This window comes from Pagrus pagrus, assembly GCF_965226575.1.
Source record: "Pagrus pagrus genome assembly, chromosome: 1".
NCBI lineage: Eukaryota > Metazoa > Chordata > Actinopteri > Spariformes > Sparidae > Pagrus > Pagrus pagrus.
The window spans coordinates 7,898,149-7,917,580 of record NC_140185.1 but is presented as its reverse complement, the minus strand read 5'-3'; the positions used below and the strand labels follow the sequence as shown (position 1 = coordinate 7,917,580).

Genomic DNA, 19,432 nt, shown 5'->3' with positions numbered 1-19,432 from the left:
GTATGCTTGTGTGTGTGCGAATATCTCTTTCCGATGTTGTTTGCAGTTTTTCCCAAATGAAGGTCAGACCACAACCAAATAAGTTGAGCTATAGCAGCTTTCTCAAACAAAGACATTGCCAAACAAATGAATCAAGGCTCCCAACGCATTGCTAAGACAATATTATAATGGAACATTTATGGCGGAAATGGCAGACTGCCAGAGGGCATTATCATCATCAGCGTGGAGACTTGTACCAGCTGTGTGTATGTGCTGTGTGGGTGTGTGTTATCGGGAGTGGTTGTGTAGCTTCTGTGTGTCCCCTCTACCTTAGGATTGATGGGTTGTTTTATACACTGCCCAGAATAATGTATACGTGGCTACTTGCAAGCCATCCGTCTTCTAATGCAATAGTGTGTGTGCGTGCTTGCGTGCGTGTGTGTGCGTGTGTGTCTGTGTGTGTGTCTCCCTGCAGATTTATCGTATCCTGGGCAAGACGGTGGTGTGCTACCCAATAGTGTTTGATCTGAGTGACTTTTACTTGTCCCAAGATGTTATGCTGCTGATTGATGACATTAAGGTAAGTCCGGGTCACACTGTTAGAGCTTACCTCTGCTATGACTCCACAGCTAATGACTCTGAATCTGATCATCGACTTAATAACTGAGATATACTCAGTTTGTCTGACCCAGAGACATATGCAGCCTGACATTTGTGCAAAGGACAGGATATTAGCTGGTTTGCTTTGATTGCAAACTCATTTTAAATGATGCCACAGAAAGGTCACATACTAGAGTAATAGGATACCCAATACCAGTACTGATACTCACTTATCCTAGTCATTGATCGAGTGCTTAAATAGCATGTAACATGAAGTCTTAAAGGTTTTTGTGTCCTATTGCTTACTTTAACTAATTCTGTTATATAATGCTTTCATACCTTGTCTGTAATTGAAAGAAATGAAGTAAAAAGAAATGTCAAACAGCCATCAACTATGTGCATGTACTTGTTTTTCAACATACCCACAATAATTGGATTTAAAATGGTTGAAGATCCATTTATTCAGCACAAAATCCATTTAAAAGAGGACATTTTACCCCAGTTGGGTCAACAAAGAGCTATTTTAAAAATGGTTCTTCCTTGGCATCACTCTGAAGAACCTATTGGTTCTAGTTAGCACCTTTGTTTTTCTGTTTGTGTAGTATTTGAGGCACAAGTTGTGCACAAGAATTATTAGGTAGAGTGCTAATTATTCATGCATAACACTAAATACTAATAGCAATTCATGTGCAGGAATTATCGGAATGTTACCACAATAAACACAAGTCCAAGTGCTAAACCAGCAGTTTTCCAGCTGAATGAAGCTCATATATTACTGTACTTCACAGTGGAGCTTTAGAGGTTTGCCTCCTCTAAAGGAATAAAGCAGGAAACTTTATTACCCCCCCTACACGTAAACTAAATACATCATATTTACTTTCAGTACTTTCAATAAAAAGTGGCAGTGCTGAACAATAAGTAATGGTACTCTGTTGGATATAAACCCAACACGCTGTGAGTACTGACTCAATTCAAACACTAGATTTATTGATTAATGATTGAGTTTGCAGGCAAACAAAACTACAGCTTGTATTTCATTCAGAGAATTTGAGTCATAACCATTTTAACATTCTCAAAACATCTGAAAAAGTTTTTCTTTCCAGAGACAAACCTTCAGCTGCTGAGTGTCCTTATGGCCGAGAAGTCTAAATTGTATATCATCTAATCATGATAGCCATGGTGGTCTTCCTGCCAGAGACCTTTTGTTGTACATGATACAGGTGAATACCCAGTCTCCTCTGATTAGTCAGCGCACACAGGCCTGACCCAGCACCGCTAATAGCAACAGAGCCGCTGTGCTAAATCAATTCTTACGTGCCAAAGTTTAAGACGAGATTACTGATGAGGCGTTTCAGGAGCAGTGTTTCCTGTGGGAGAGAGGAGCTTCTGTTGGTGTTGACTTTGACCTTTTTAACTTTCAAAATCTTGAACAGGCACAACACACCAAAGGACAGGAAACAAAAAGCCCAACGGGTCTCCTTTAGATTTGAAAGAATTCAAATTCCACTGACTGTGAAATCAGTCGATGATAACTGCAGTATTTGTGATTGTATTCCACATTTAAAACATTTTAAATGTCAGTGTAGTTTGTTTTTGTAATATAATTCATCTTTATAGTAGAAAACCTCACAATTTAAACTTTTCTGAGTTGGATGGTTGAAAGGGTTGAAGGCTGGGAGCTGGAGGTTGAAGAAAGAGAATGATTCAGTTTATCCTCAGAAACAGTGGAAACCAAAATCTTTGAACCAGCACCATGCCTGTACCAATCCAAAATATTGCGTGTGTGTGTGTTTGTGTGTGTGTCCATGTCGGTGTGTGCAGAACGCCCTGCAGTTCATCAAACAGTGCTGGAAGATGCAGGGACGTCCTCTCTTCCTGGTTCTCATCCGCGAGGATAACATCAAGTAATATACACACTCAATAATAGCTCTTTTATCTTTTTTTCTGTCTTCCTGTCTTCTGACAGCTTCTCACATCATTCCTCGTTCTGCTATCTATGAATCACCCTCTATCTCTCTCTCTGTTCCTGATACTGGCTCAAGCTGGCAACAAAATGTCTTGACAGTCACAGTGAATTTTTTTAAATCCAACATTTCTCTCTCTCTCCCTCCCTCTCTTTTCTTTCTACGTCTACTATTTCTCTTTATAGCAGCAAGGTGCAACTGTGTTTGCTCACTGATTGGGTGATAATGTTTCTTATTTGTATCACTATAGCCTGGCTGGTGGGCTGATTACAGCAATATTGACCATTATCCAGAAAGCCATATGTTAAATGTGAGACAAACACTTAAACAGCCTCACTGCAGCATGTGGGATGAGTCAATGGGCTCCCTTAGAAGCAAGTCAATAGCGGTAAGGTTGCTATTGATCGGACGATGACCTGGACAAAAGGCACCAGCAGGCAGAATAAAGCAATGAGGGTGTGGATGACTTCATGCTAATGTTTGATTTAATACATGTGTTTTGTTTGGATTATAATGGGAAACTTTGGACGGATTCGCTCTACTGTCGAGAAGAAATCCACCAAACTGAGTCATTTTAACCTTTGTCTCACTAGAGGGAGCCGCTTCAACCCAGTGCTGGACATGCTGGCCTCTTTCAAGAAGGGCAACATCGGAGGGGTCAAAGTTCACGTGGACAGACTTCAGGTTTGTGGATTCGATCGAAATCTTGTATTGATTATTTCATCTGCTCATTCTTGATCACTCTCTAGGGGTGCAACCTTTAACAATCAGTACTTAGTCAATCGTTACAAATGGACGCAAAGGGAAGTGCAACGTTTTCATAATTACAGCATTTAAAGAAACACAAAAAAAAAAACATGGCCCATGATGACAGATACATGTACAGATCTAGTGCTTTAAAACAAAGTCGACCCCGTTTCTCTTGTATCAGCAAAAAGGGCTGTAGCTTTCAGCATTACATAGCTGTTTGCAAGTAAACATAACATAGGTTGATTTGGCTAATAGATTTAATTATAGATTAATCATGCACCAAAGTCACATGGCGGCCATTTTCCCCTGACATCTTACTCAGGGTGGGAAGCTTGAATGGGAGGATGATGTTATGCTGATGTGTTCCAGCTTACAGAGAATCGGACAAATTGTTTCACCTACCGATTGACAAGCAACTGAAAAGATGACGGATAGTGAAAGTCTGGAGAGACATCAGGCCAAGTTTTAAGGTACAACAAAACATTTGATTACCTATTAGCAAACGTTAGCATTTAACCACTTCCTAGCTAACATTACTGTTTGATTACATCCAGTGCATTTTACTTCAAGGCTTAAATAAATGTGTCAAAACATGTGCGGTGATATTTTAGAATTAGTGTATGCCTTTCCTATCATATCATGTACAGTAACACTATCAAATGGTAATATTAGCTAGGAAGTGGTTGGATGCTAACGTTAGCTGGTGTCTAAAGGAAGTTTGTAGTTTATCAAATATGTAGTTGTACCTTGAAATACGGCCTGATCTTCATCCTGATTATCACTATCAATTGTCTTTAAGGTTGCTGATCAATCAGAAAGTGGTGAAATTATCATTTATCAGATTTATTTAGATCGAGTTGCAACTTGGAGTACAACAACATAACTTTCTACCAACATTTGAGCTTCCCACCCATAATGTCAGAGGAAAATGGCCGTCATGTGAATATGGTCTGTGAAAATCATATTTCTTGTATATTTTAAAATGATTTCATATCTTAAAGATCTGGTCATCAGACTTACATTCACACAGTGTTTTTTTCTCATGTGTCCACCATGTTTAAGGTAAATCTCATGTTTCTTTCTTAAAACAAAACAAGACCCAGCCGTAGATTTCACTGGTCAATCATACAGTTGATTGAGAGGATCAGTGGTGTTGAGTCATGACATTGTCACAATTCCAATCCATACAAGTTGATTACTGAATCCATGTTGCCATCAGTATTACTACACTTTGGATTGTTTGCATATTGTAAAGGGGTAACACATGCCACCTGGTCTCTCCTGTTGGCTCAGTTACAGCAGATATTACAGTTGTCTCTAAAATAAACAATGGCTTGATAATACAAAGGTTAATTAATTGTGTTGCAGGCGGGCATCTCGCTCTTTGGGAAAAACACTGAGGTTTCCTAGCCCTTAATCTGTGTTCCTCCTTATTCCAATGGCAATACCACTGTTTATCTATGTTGTGACCTTGGTCTGTCAGAATCGATTTGTGAGGCACACTGTTTTTGTTTGCCTCAGAAAGGTGAAACTGAATTGAGCCGGGGTGGTTTTAAAAAGGAGATGGAAACTGTTGGGTTGAAGCCTTTTGTGGCTTGTTAAAAATACATTGGATTGATGACAAGGGAACACAACAAATTAAATGGTGAATTGATAGATTGCAGGTTGATCCCTCTAATGTACCCTTTGGCCTGCTGTCAAGACAACAAGCCTGAATCAACACCCAGTGCCAATGTATATTAATGAGTCATTCTACATTACTGGATGATCCCTTATTTATGGCGTGAGGGCATGAATCAAAACAAACATGAGTCACAGGCGTGATGAAACCAGCCTACCAAGTTCAGCCGTATTACTGAGTAGGGGTCAGACAGGGTTCCAGTGTCGGTGTGTCCTCAAGAGACGGACCAATGTCTCCCAAAAGCTTTCAAAGGGGGAAGAAAGGTCAGCTGTAAATGAAGATTTGCAACCAAAAACAAAAAAAATCACATTATAATGGGTCTTATTTGCTAGATTGTTGCTTCATTTAGCTTTATCAAGACCATTACTGTCAATGCCAGAGGAGGGGCCATGAAAACATAACATAAAGCTACCATAATCGATATTTTTATGTTAACAATTAGTCACATGATTAAATGTGACGTGAAATGTGTCATTTATAGTGGCAAAACTAATTAGAATTATTATTATTATAATCATGGCACTCTGCGATTCCTCTCAGCTTTACGGAGCCTTTTAGTATCTGTTACAGCTGTGGACTGTGAAATTAAAAAAGGAGTTGAAAGATCAGCCTCACTTCCAGGAGCAGCAGGCAGCTTTGTCTTTTTCACCTAAAAGCTTTTAAACCACACTGCACACTACCTGCCCAGCACCGAAAGGCAGACACACAAAGTTAGAGATGAAGTGTTGAACATAGTGGAAGATTTAGCAGCTAAAGAGCTAGATATTTCTGTCAGGGGATGGAGGAGACCAAAAATAGAGCTAAAAGGAGATTGACCATGCTACTTAGATTCACCAGGTACACACAAAAGGCCTCAAATAAATGCTGAATGACTTTTTTTTCTTTCTGTATCTGTTTATGAGTTCTGCTAACAAGTTTCTCATATCCACTCAGAAGGTCAAAATAGGTCTGTGTGGTGTGGACAGCTTTTTTTAAATGCCCCCAGGTGGTCAAAAATCAGTTGATGCTGGTTAAACTGATTTTAAAACTAATTGTAAAACTTGCACATCTCTTCTCGACTGAACAATAACAAATCATATTTGTACATCTCATAACTGGAGACACTGCTTAAGCATAACTTTAACTCACTGAAATGCTCACAGCAGTTTTCATGAATTCATAATGAACCCTAAACAAACACATTACTGCAGATAATTCTTGATTTTCATAGCAGACAGTGTCGGTTTAATATGAGCACAATAAATCCTTGTGATGGCAGGAAACAGGAAAATAAGGCCAAGGTAGAATTATTTCACATTGGTAACTTTAAATCACCTGCTTTGTCAAACTTACCACAGTTCTTCCAGCTCAAACTTCTCTTTCAGTGTGTTTGTGGTGCTCAGCAGAGACTTCCTCACATAATCTTTTTTTTTTCTTTTCTCTCTTTTAAAGTTCTTCCCTCCCTCACCTATTTGCTATTCACTTCACAGCTAACTCCTACAGCTTTGAAACACTTCTCCTCTTCATCATCTCATTGTTATGGGGAGCAGGATTGCTCCTCTCCTACGCCTCATATTTTTGTTTTGGAGTTGACTTCAGTTGGAATGGCTAATATCACATTTAGACCACAGGAGCAAGTGATACTGAACTGCGCTCCGTACTCCTACACTGCTGCGCTTTAAAAATACTCAAACTTTTACTGTTTTCCACACTTACTTGGTACTGTGCCTGTACATATTTGTAAAATATGAAACAGTGAACTTAGTTCACATCTCGCCACTCCATGTGTTATTTGTTATGAACTGCATTATTCAAACAGTTGTTTTGTATACTGATTTACCTGACAAACCCTGCCAAATCCTCTTGAGGAGTTATGCAGCCCTGTTTTTTCACCCTCTCTGTCTGATTTTTTTTGTTTTTGTGCTCCTGAGTTTGCTTTTAGATACTATTTCCTTACATATACACCGATCAGGCATAACATTATGACCACCTGCCTAATATTGTGAAGGTTCCCCCTTGTGCAGCCAAAACAGCTCTGACCTGTCAAGACATGGACTTAAGACCTCTGAGGGTCTCCTGTGGTGTCTGGCACCAGGGCGTTTTATAGTGGATCCTCTGGGTCCTGTATGTTGGGGGGTGGGGCCTCCATGGATCAGACCTGATCCAGCATGTCTTACAGATGCTCGATCAGATTGGGATCTGGGGAATTTGGAGGCCCGGTCAACACCTTGGGCCCTTTATTGTGTTCCTCGAGCTGTTCCTGAGCAGTGTTTGCATCGGTCAGGGCACATTGTCCTGCTGGGGGGCCACTGACATCGGGTAGTGTTGTTGTGATGAGGGGGTGTACTTGGTCCACAACAGTGTTTGGATGGGTGGTGCGTGTCAAGTGGCATTCACATGAATGCCAGCACCCAAGGTTTCCCAGCAGAACATCACATTGTGATGAGATGATCAATGTTATCACCTGTCACCTGTCAGTGGTTTTAATGTTGTGGCTGATCGGTGTATACACACTGTATAAATATAAGTGGGGAATCTCTTCTGTTGCATTGGTAGAATAATAAATCTGCAGATCATTCAACATGTCATTTAATTCTTCTAGACCCTGATATCTGGAGCAGTGGTGGAGCAGCTGGACTTCCTGCGTGTCAACGAGGCAGAGTAAGAGCTTCCTCTAGTCTGTATACTTGGTTCGTCCAAGGTTAGCGTCCTGTTCGTTTGTCTGTTGGCAGCGTATTTCAAAAAGCTCGCTAAGGATTTCCAAATATCAATGAAAGATACCAGCATTTTTTTTTGTTGTTGTTGCTTCAAATGTTTGAAATCAGAAAAACCAGCAGTACAGGAACTGCACATGGATCTACTGTCTATATATACGAATATCGCATGTGATCGTTAAATGTGTGTGTGTGTACGTAGGATCCCAGAGTTTAAGAGCTTTGAGGAGCTGGAGCTGCCTAAACACTCCAAGGTGAAGAGACAGACGAGCACACCCAACGCCTCCGACCTGGAGCAGCAGCCAGAGATCAGCGTGGAGGAGTGGCTGGACAAGCCCACCAATGAGATCATCCAGAAGTTCCATGTGAGTTGATTGAGCCCACAGATACATATTGGGAATAACAGCCAATGAAATGTATTCTTTTTAATACAATTAGAAATGGAGTAAAGTCGAGGGGCAAAAAATACATTTGAGGAAAACACATAAATCTCTGCTTGCATAAAGAAGTGAAGTTTATTCACAACAGAGCTGCAGCACACTGTCACCTTTACAGAAAACTGAACAGACATTCGATTGGATTTAACTCATATTAAACATTTGCTTATCATTGAAATGTGAAAGTGAAATACAGAAGACCTTCATATTACTCAAAACTTAGTAATTAACATAACCACAGGTTTCTTTTCAATTAAACAACCACCTGCCTCCTCTTATGAAAGGTTTGCCTCATTATTTGTGTGCAAGATGGCCTCTGTGAACTCACTGCTCACCTGGCCACCTGTCTCCTGTTCTATTATCTATCATCATATAAATATGATCAAACATTTTGGCGGGAGTCCAGAGTTTGGGTGCCATTAGCCCAAGTCTGCTGACTTTTAACAGCCTTTTTATTGAGCTTTCAAGTGATCGTCTGTGTTAGAAAAGAGGAGCTTAACCCACGCCTTCTGCCATCGTGATTTGTTGGCTCTGTGTTCCACATATTAGGATGGAAGTCAGACTAAAAGTCTAAAAGCCACAGACATCACACTTTGGTGTTTTGAGTAATTTGTCTCATGATATTTCAAATCTTTTTTTGAATAAATGTGTCTATCTACTCTGTCAGTGTGTCTCTGTGTGTACTCTCTCTCTCACTCTTCACAGCACTGTCGAGTCTCTTTAGTCATTTCAGCCAATTTTTTAATTTATTACACTAATGGCCACATCAAAGCTACCAAACATAATCACCAATTTCACTTTTAGGAGCATTTCAAACAATACATCATTTCCTCTGACATCCTTAAATATGCCTGTGTGTGTGTGTGTGTGTGTGTGTGTGTGTGTGTGTGTGTGTGTGTGTGTGTGTGTGTGTGTGTGTGTGTGTGTGCGCCCAGGACTCCAACTGCTTGGCCAGTCAGGCTCAGCTTGCAGGCATCCTTCTTAGGAGAGAGGGACCAGACTACCTCTCCAAAGATGGTAAATAAATGTTGTGTTGTGCTTTTGAATGTGTGGTAACGATTTACACAGGACAGAGGATATAATTATTTATGACTGTATGTGTTTGTATGATGTTTTTATGATGTCTGAGCACAAACATATTATTTGTGATTGCAGAAAACATGATGGAAGAGCTGGAGAGAATCTATAGAAGAGCTGGCAGCAGAAAGCTTTGGTCTGATATTCTCACACACATACACACACACTGTCTGCAGCCTTCCAGTCTGTTGTCATCCATTTCTCTGTCAGATATATATAAATAGAGATTACCAAAAGTGTCCAGATCTAAAACCCTAAAGATTTATGATACAGTCAAGTCCAGTGATCCCTTCTAAAATAAGGATTTGCATTTTATTTTGTCGACCAGTGATCTTGTCAGTCATTATTCATTATTTCTCTTAATGAATAATGTAGTGGTTGCTAATTTATGTTGGAAAATTGTTTCCGAGACGTTCCATTGATCAAATGTCTTGTCTCCATACCTGTTGTGTCCCCATGTGTCGTCCTCACGAAATCTTTCCTCGTCTCCACGCTTTAAAATAACTGTCATTTAATGTGGACAAACTGTAGGCTGGCAGTGCGACACGCTGCCGTCATTCTCAAGAAGTTCGCCAGCTCTATAGCTCCTCACATCACCACAATACTGGTGAATGGGAAACAGGTAATGTTCGGGCAGAGATGGACTCAAGGCTCCGCATGTTTTCTGCCAGTTTGCTGGCTAGCTGTCTAGTTTGAGAGCTGTGTGAGGTTCAGCCATATGTGCTTTGTGATTCTTCATAGGCAAGGCTTTTTGAAAGTCAGAAAGAAGAATTTGTCATATTCTCTGTTTAGATTTATGTCAAACATTCTCTTTCTTGGCCGTATGTGATTGAGTACATTAAAATAAAGTGTGTAGCATAGCCTACATTCAATGAAATGGTAAAAATACATTGTTAATGCGTAAAATGCAATTATTTAGAAAATATCAGCTAAATATGTGGAAACCTTCAACAAAAACAGCTGCTACTTTGTGAAGAGCAGTTACAACTGACGATAGCCTACTCTGTATTCAGGATTTTGTCTAAATAGGTCTTAAAAAGTTAATTTCAACCTCTCATGTAATATTTAACTGCTAACAGGTGATGTAATGGAGTGGCGGGGTAGCATCTTAGCATCTTGCTAACATGTTAACCAACTAAAGCTACTTCTGGATGAACCACCATGTTTAGCCTAATAAGGAGGCTAACACTCACACAGTGCAGAGCCAGCTAGACCACGCTAGCAACTTAGCTGTGTACAGGAGCTTGTTGTCAGTGTTCGCTTTCTCTCCATTAACCATCACAGAGGCTGGAGCCATGTTTCTGCTGTTACCACCCACTGCAGTAAGGCTGGCTGTACACTCCAAATGAAATATAATTTGGCTGTTGGAGAGAGTGCTGTACATGCCTTTACACTCACTACAGACCTCGTCATAAATACAGGAAAGTAGCAAAAAGTGTGAAACTATAGATGAGTCTGGTAAGCCATTGTGCATCAGATATTGTTCTTTTTGATCACAAAGCTGCTAAAATTCAGTTTTGTTTGTGGTGTACTGCCGGCCTGACTCACAAAGATTTGACCAAACACTGTGGATGGTTGTTACATGTGAGCTTTTGTCCCCTTCTCTAGTGGTCGGTGTTTTCTGTGTCCATGGTTTGAATCTGCGACAGGTTAAATCTGTAAGATAGTTGATTATTGAGTCTTATTCCCAGCTCGTCAAACACTGGCGCTTCGGGTCGGTGTCCAGTTTGACGAGTTGGGAAATGAGACTCAATAATCAGCTGTCTCGCAGAGTGGACCTTTAACTGACATGACAACTTTTATTATATGCTGTTTTTATTAATTAATAGGATTCAAGCATAGAGCAATTTGATTATGCCAGTAAGTAACAAAAGCCTGGAGGCTGGTTTACAACTTGATGGGAAATAGCACCAACACTCAGTTCAATTTAGTTTCTCATTTACCTAACACGGGCCAGGAAGTGAAGCTTGAAATAGGTTCCCCAACAAAGCATAAGTGGACTGACACCATATCATGCCTTCTAAACATTAAGGCTTTGTGCTCGAGATGTGCCTTTGTATTTCAGCAGGTTTAAGAACAACTCAACGCATATAATAGAGGAGGTTGTGTTTAAGCCGATTGTATTCATGACCTCGTTAATGAAATAATTTAATTTGTTCACTGCTTCTGTGAGGATGGCTTTAACTCCATGTGTGTGTCTATAGCAACCCCGGTCGTGAGCTTCCTCGTACAGATAACCAGCGTTTACGTGTGCTGCTTTTTTCCTCATAGGATTCCTGCAGGCAAGAGGAGGCAGTGACGCTAGTGAACTGACAAATGAGTGAACATTAAAATATTTTCTGGGAAGACAAGCCTTTGTTTGGGCTTTCAATAACAAAATCAAATTAAGTAATTAGGACAGGGACGGACACATTTAGCTATTTCTTACATCCTCAGTGAGGTTAATTTTAAATTTGTTGGCACTATTGAGTCTAAAAAATAATAAAGACATTTGGCAATTTGGAAACGGAAGCGACTAGTAATGAAGCCTGGGGACAAATTCTTGTTTTTTTTTAAAATCATTTTAATGAAAGCTGTATGTATTTCCAATATTACTGAATTAGATATTTGAGTTCCATGTTTGGCAACTGCTCACAGTACAGATTATCCACATATTCCATATCTTATTGGGCAATGCATTTCATTTGATTACAAGCTGAATATCACATCTGTCTTTTGTGTCCAAGGCAAACCAAAGGGCAAGCCAAAATTTCAAGCACACCTGTATTCATATCCGTGTCAGATAGCCTCTCTAACACGTGCTGTGTAATCATTCCTTACATATTCATGTTTCATTCCCTGAAAGGTTTTTTAAAGGACATTTACAGGGTATAGAATGTGCCTCTGTATTTGGAAATTTATGTGTACAATGTACTGATACAGTATATTCAAATTCCATTACTTGTTGTAGTTATATATATTATCTATGGTTGTAACTAAACCCCAGGGCACACCATTTGGGAACCACTGATGTACAGTATTTAAGACAGGTTTTCCAGTTTGGATCCTTAGCTTTGTAGTAAAAGTGACCAAAGAGATGGAGTTTGTAAAAGTCCTAGCTGTCGGATGTTGTCTGTCACAATGTCAAGACTGTTCTTGTGTCTTTTCGTCCACTAGGTCTGTTGTCCGACTTGCTGCCAGTCTGTTAACTAAGCTAGTGGACAGCCTTGCCCCCAGTATTACTAGTGTTTTAGTGCATGGCAAGCAGGTAAGTGGACACACAGTCAGCAGGGCCTGAGAAGTTGACCGTAACTTTCCCCTCTGTTGGTAATGTCTTGGAAAATGGCATGTCAGGACAATAGTTTTAATGTTCACTGTTTGGAAGAGATTAATATGAAATGCATAGCGATCAGCTCCTCGTGCTGTCATCCTATGGGAACTCATTAGGCTAGCTGCACGCTCACATTCCTCATCGCGGCTCAACTTCATTTTTGTGTGCGTGTGTTAGTTGTATTTGTAGCAATGCTGCCAGTGTGTGACTTAAAACTCCTGATACGCAGCGTGTCCACATGTCTAGACACACTGCATGTGCCGGTTTATTATACTGTGACCTGGAGATTTGTCTGATGCCACTCCCTTACGTTGGATGAGCCTCGGCGCATCATTTCCTGTCAAGTGTTATTCAGAGATTAGCCTCCTCTCCTCGCCTCATTTTTACCCTTCTGAACAGTTTTAGGCATTTCATTATGCTGAAGTAGCTCAAGGTGTGAATCTGCATATAGATTGCTTACCGGAGGGAATGCTCCTCTCGACATGATTGGAAAAGCTGATTTAAGATGTGAGACGACTGTGTTCTTCTGGTTACAATAACAGCTCGGCTGGAAGAAATAAGAGGCACCGCCCCGTTTAAGAAAATCCTGACCCTAGTTTCTATTATACTTCTCGTTGAATATTAAAATTTAACAGCGTATTCCCCCCTGAATTCAAAATTCCAAACATTTTCATCTCTGGGCCGATCTTTGCTCAGCTAGACCTGGTTTGGATGCAGGGACGAATGATCCATCTTCAAAGTGCTGGGTTTCATCAGCTAAAGGCGAGGGTAAAAGCGTGTCCTCTCATCAGGAAGATTGCCAAGGTGTAATTTTTATGAAATGGCTTTCAGAAGAGACAAAATGCGAAAGAGTAATCTTCAGATCTGTAATTTTTCCCTTCACACTTTTATGTGACTCTGAGAGATGAGGCCAATTTTACAGTGATGGAACAAAGATACTTGTAGCAATTGCACCTTGGAGGAAGAGCCGCGTGCACATGTCAGTCCAGACATGTGAACACTTTGATACACGTGCACAAAAAGCTGAGATATATTATGCACAGTAATGCTCCTGCACTTCAGGGAACTTTTGAACTATGTGTTGTTTCACCGTATGCTCCTTTCCCCTCTGTGCGTCCACGTGTTGCTAACGCCCGTGATCACCAGGTGACCATCGGCCTATTCGGGCAAGAGGAGGAGGTGATCTCCAATCCACTGTCGCCAGGGGTGATCCAAGGCATCATCTACAGCAAGTGCTTGGCTCACGGCGAGGAGCAGGAGGCCGTTCTTCAGCAGGAGCTGGTCATACACATCGGATGGATCATCTCCAACAACCCAGAGCTGTTCAGTGGCATGCTGAAGATCAGAGTCGGGTAGGACAAATTCAGTTCCAGGGTGGTTACAACGGTGCCCTGACAAGTCTTGTGCAGTATAGTACTTTTCCTTCACTGGTGTTGCGGCCACTTAACAAAACATGAATAAATCAATACATATAAGCAACAGTTCAGGCTGAAGTTTGCTGTTAGCCTACAAAAACATCAGGAACTCCCTGCTGTTAAATGTTTCCATATAAAAGAGACCTTATATTTCTGGAGCTGGTTTTGCTCCGATTGAACCACTCAACCATTAAATGGATAAATACATTTCTCTAGACATCTTTGGTCTGAGAATACTGTCTGAGAAATCAGAGCACGACTCTGGAAGAAATGTCGTGAGTTCACTTTATATGAGGCATTTTAAACTATCAGCTCTGTTCCTTCAGCTTCGTGAGAAAAATAAGTCAAGCGTTTGTTTCAGTTTTATTTTTCTTTGACTGTCAAAGTTCCATTTAGCCCCATGAAACTTGACACCGTGAGACAGTTCTGACAACAGGACCTTATTCTGAACAGAGTGACCGCCCTGTCTGAGCTGCGTTGTGTTAAATTCAGTGGTTAACAGTGTTTGTGTGCACCGTGGACCTCCAGATGGATCGTCCAGGCCATGAAACACGAGCTGAAGATCCGTGCAGGTGACATGCCCCCCCAGGACATCCACCAGCTCTCCCCCAGCGACATCAAGCAGCTGCTGCTGGACGTCCTGCAGCCACAGCACAGTGCCAGGTGCTCGTCAAAAACACACTCACACTATCAGAAACATTACCCACGCTCTCTCATCCCTTAATCAATCCGTCTTTGAAGATGCTGTGTCTTTATCTTCACGCATTTACTTGTTGTTTAATCTTTCTCAGTTTTAATTATTTTATCTTCTGTCTCGTCTACATGCATATCCCATTATCTGCCACAGCCCAATCTCCCCACGGGAATTATTCAAGTTTTATCTTATCTCATCTGATCTAAAACACATGGATGATTTCCTCCAGCTCAAAAGCTGCTATAGGATTTCCTCAGCCTTAAAAACTCAGTTCAACATTTTCCCTTTTTTTTTTTCTTTGCCCTAGGTCTTGGCTGAACAGGCGTCAGATCGATGGCTCTCTGAACAGGACCCCTCTGGGCTTTTACGATCGTGTGTGGCAGATCCTGGAGAGGACCCCAAACGGTATCATGGTGGCTGAGACTCACCTCCCACAGGTACACAGCTGCTTCCCCTGACACTGCTGCAGGAGAGATGCTGCTTAAATGTGACACTGTGTATTGCTTTACTAACAGCTATGCTGTAGGTTATAGAAACCTGTATGACTGCATTTTATTTTTTTAAGCAGACACACATTGTGTTTAGCTGTCTTTTAAAGAATACATAAGAAATTCTGGTAAAGATTATTGCTCTCATGTATCGGCTGGTTCAAGCATAGATATTAGATAGTCCTATACAGAACTTGTATACCGTAAATACTATGTTCTAGTATCTATGGATTCAAGTAGTACTGGCAGTATCTGCTTAGATACTTTAAGTATGGACTAAATACACAAAACATCTGTCGAAGAGGAGTTGGTCTTTTTATGTGCAGGTAAAGAAAACAAATCTGCACAACGGCTGTTTGCCTAATCATTTTTCATCCGCATAGATATTATTTACTATTATCAGTCAGTTGTTAGTTACATCATAATGGTGTTCACATTAGCTGCCTTTACTTCAGAAGACATCTTGAGATGTCACAGTGGGAAAATGACAGGTGTAAGTGAGAAAATGAATGATGGCTGAATCCCATGTAGCTGCTTCATCTTCAGGGTCATGCTGTTGTGCATCCTGGCTCACTGTGACACAGTCTTTACTATCTTGGACTGTACCTGAAATCACTTCTTCAACCACTACTCCATATTTAACGTTCACTCTGCGGTTTACCTTGAATTTCAGACACATCCTTAATGTTATTAATAACACGTGTTTCCGATCTATGACGAGTCAAAATGTCGGCTTATTGACCGGCTGTTCATCACTAATGGTTCACTTAATGGTATCTGTTATTTGAACAGTGTGCAGGACTTTACTGATATCCTCATAGACACAAACATTAAAAAAAGGATGATTAAAAGGCAGTCCACCCCCAAATCAAAATATGTTTTCCCTCACAATGTAGTGCTGTTTTGCTGTGAGTTTTGGACACATCTGCTCTGGAATAAAATGGAACTAGATTGCCCTCGACTTGCGGTGCTCAAAGTGCAAAAAATATGTGTTTGAAAAACTCAACAGCAATGTCCTATAACCTGCTTATGCAAGATCATCCACAGACCTTGTTATGAGCAGTTTGATGTATTGTAGGAGCTATTTTCTCTCTGCCTAACTAAACCTGCCAACTGCTTGCCACTTTGAGCACCACAAGCTGAGTGCTGTCTAGCTCCATTATGCTGTTCAGTGTTTGAGCGAATGCCAGTATCTCCAAAACTTTTTAAATCACACCAAAACAATCAAGATGGAGAGGTAAGAGGGAAAATATGTTTGTTTTTTTGGTGAACTGTCCCTTTAAGGAATGACTTTACCAGCTGTCCCCGAAAATTCTGTTCATTCTCTTTTATAAAATGACCAATCACGTCAGGGATTTTTCAGACACACTGACAAATCATTCAGTTGTATTTCAGAGTTAGAATTGTTCTCTTTGTTGTTGGTTAGAAAACATTTGGCACTCACAGAACAGAAAACATCACTCACTCACTGTGTTCTGCTGCCTCGGAGCGCTGTTTGGCAAGTGAGATTTGCCAAATACCGTACAAATGTGCATGTTGTCACAACTTTATTTTTTCATACATCTCATAATCTGTTTGGAAAGCGAGTGCCTTCAGCTAACAGCGCTAACACTAGCTTGTTTTACAAACTACCGTAGGTAACATGATAGACAGGTCGTTAGTGAGGAGGAGGAGGGAGAGATCCCACAACCCTCTGCCTCATGTGTGCTCACAGTGATGGAGTCGTTTCTGCCTCTCTTTAGCAACCGACACTGTCCGACATGACCATGTATGAGATGAACTTCTCCCTGCTGGTGGAGGACACGCTGAAGAACATCGTCCTTCCTGAGTACAGACAAATCATAGTCGAGGTAAACAAACCCAAACCCATTCAGCAGCACCACCAACGTGCACAGAGAGAGCAAAACACATGGAGAAATTAAATCAGATTATGTGTGTATAGATTTTGACTCAACATGACATTGACTTTGCTCCTCGATGCATCAATCACAGATCTCTGTTCACTGCAGTCTGTCAAGAATCAAGCAGCGAGGACGTTTCGTTAGCCCACTTCTAGCTGTTATTTAGCAGCCTTTGATTGAAGTTATAATTAGTCTACTCTGTTGCTGTTATTATGTTTTTAGTTTCTGACAGCCTTGTCTTATCTCCTCTGTGTGAGTAGTTGCTGATGGTGGTGTCCATTGTGCTGGAGAGAAACCCGGAGCTGGAGTTCAGCGACAAGGTGGATCTGGACGGCCTGGTGAAGGAAGCCTTTAACGATTTCCAGAGGGATCGCAGCCACTTTAAAGGCATCGAGAAACAGGTAGAGTGGTTTCTCTTAGACGGTCAGATATACTGAAAACATTTTCTCATTTCTCAAGGCCACATTTGCCACTGCTCAGTTCAGCAGTGTTTCTAAGTATAATCCTGCTGTGGTGTTTTTTTATTACCTGCATTTACCTCTGAAAATAACCTTTCTGTACACTTGAAAACACATCTAGTCATCTTATCAAATCTAATTTTTCATCTGCGCCTCTGCCAGGATAACATGCAGGCGTTCTACAACACACCACCAGTGGGACAGAGAGGCACCTCCAGCTACCTGACCAAGGCCGTTATGATCCTGTTGCTACAAGGGGATGTGAAGCCCTGCAAGGACGACCCCTGTTCTGTTAGCTAGATTTACAATGCCACTCCTAATCCAGGCCAGAGAGAACTACAGAGTAGGCTACATAACATAACATCTAAAAGATAACCTCTAACCTCTCCAACCCTCCCTTCAGCAGGACTCCTGGACTGTTAGCATGTGTGCAGTTTGCTCCATGGGTTGAAAATACATCAGTCATGTTTCTTTGTTTTTTGTTTCGACAGTATGCTGTGTATTCAAATTAAGATTTTAATAGAGTTACATTCATTTTCTCAATTTATTTATCAGCATCGGTGGCGAGTCATGTCAAACGCCACATAACTCGCTACCGTAGCCACATAATTAGCTAGTTGGATGCCGTAGATTAACATGTTTTCTCTTTTTTTTCCAGGGGTTTATATCAGACACTGTCAGCTTAACTCAGTAGCACCTAGAGTCTTGCTTTACCGCTACACATTTGACAATTTTTTTGTTGTTGCCAGAGTTCAGGTCAGTTTAGCTCCATATTTGGCATACATCAATTTTGTCATCTCGTTCTCTATAAAAAAGAAAAAAAAGCTATGTTTCCCAATGTTTCAAACTATTTCTTTCATTTGTGGCGTTGTCTAGACGTCTAATTTAAATGTCCAGTATTCTGGCTGTTAGATGCTTGAATAATGCCACTGTGAACTCACAGCTAAATGAAGGAGGGGTTCAGATGTAACTGTTCACACTTTACCTCACCAGCAATAACCTACAGCTGTTACATAGCATTTAGTCAGTACAAGGTCATGTTGTATCATGAGATATGTGGCTCTCAAATGTGGCTCCTAGAGGCCTTTTGAATGTGTCACCAGATATAAGAGCTGTTAATCCTTTATGATAAATCGGTATAAAAGCATGAATCTTCATCAGATTTCATCTTGATGTTGTTCGGCATTAGAGGGTTTGAGAACCACTGCACGTACTGACATATTTGGATTTAATAGTGTATTATACAACATATTATTCAACTTAAAATGCATCCATGTCAGAGTGAGGTGTTTGTTCCACCGTGTTGACTTTCTTTCCCTTCTCTCTTTGTCCCCTCACCTCTATGCAGGCACAGTCTGCTGCATGAGAATAGATACTGTTTGCTATAACCATCCTGATGGTTTCTCTGAATGTTATAGGCTACAAAATAGAGTTTCTGAGAGGTTTTGCCCAGTTTCCTGTTATGCCCAGTTGGGCTCTGCATGACAATGACTGCATCTTACCTGAAGTCCTTGGACTGAGGACTTTTTAGAAAATGCTGTTTTCTTGAATGCGGGCAACAAAACAGCCTGCCGTCAACCTTAGGTAGAAATGACAATGGACTCATTTTGACTTATTTTAAAGCGTGCCTCTCTGAATATCCACACTGTGATGAATCCGCCCAACCATGTCACTGTGTGTGTGTGTGTGCTGTTTACTGTTGTTGTTCAAAAGAAGTATTTTTAACTCACAAATGTAGTTTCAAAGAATAAAGTCATCATGGAAAGTACAAACATTCCCGCCCTGAGTCATTTTTACAGACTGTATTATGAATGTGTAAATAAGTGCGTTGTGCATAATGTAGCTGCTTCTGGAACATCATCCCTGCTTTTTTTTCATGAACATGACAAACAGTCTTATTTACTCCACATGAAGCAAAAATCTCTCGTTCCTCATCAAAACTGCAGCAGAAATGGAGCGTGACTGCTGCAGCGCCGAGGGGCGTG

At 40.8% G+C, this 19,432-nt stretch overlaps 1 protein-coding gene across 3 annotated transcripts in view; it reads left to right on the top strand.

The window, feature by feature from the left end:
* phkb (phosphorylase kinase, beta) overlaps window positions 1-19,221 on the top strand; it is a 109,800-nt gene extending 90,579 nt beyond the window's left edge. For 2 of the 3 annotated variants that reach the window (XM_084354098.1, XM_084354099.1), the window contains 14 exons: window positions 455-559; window positions 2,401-2,483; window positions 3,137-3,227; window positions 7,556-7,614; window positions 7,870-8,032; window positions 9,040-9,121; window positions 9,260-9,317; window positions 9,713-9,803; window positions 13,638-13,843; window positions 14,435-14,569; window positions 14,908-15,037; window positions 16,831-16,938; window positions 17,250-17,390; window positions 17,610-19,221. In XM_084354098.1, coding sequence (XP_084210224.1) covers window positions 455-559; window positions 2,401-2,483; window positions 3,137-3,227; window positions 7,556-7,614; window positions 7,870-8,032; window positions 9,040-9,121; window positions 9,260-9,317; window positions 9,713-9,803; window positions 13,638-13,843; window positions 14,435-14,569; window positions 14,908-15,037; window positions 16,831-16,938; window positions 17,250-17,390; window positions 17,610-17,747 — 1,590 coding nt within the window. In that variant the 3' untranslated portion in view covers window positions 17,748-19,221. Of the gene's footprint in view, window positions 1-454; window positions 560-2,400; window positions 2,484-3,136; window positions 3,228-7,555; window positions 7,615-7,869; window positions 8,033-9,039; window positions 9,122-9,259; window positions 9,318-9,712; window positions 9,804-12,337; window positions 12,429-13,637; window positions 13,844-14,434; window positions 14,570-14,907; window positions 15,038-16,830; window positions 16,939-17,249; window positions 17,391-17,609 lie in introns of all 3 variants that reach the window. The other variant, XM_084354097.1, reaches the window with a different exon arrangement.
* The last annotated feature ends 211 nt before the right edge of the window (window positions 19,222-19,432 follow it).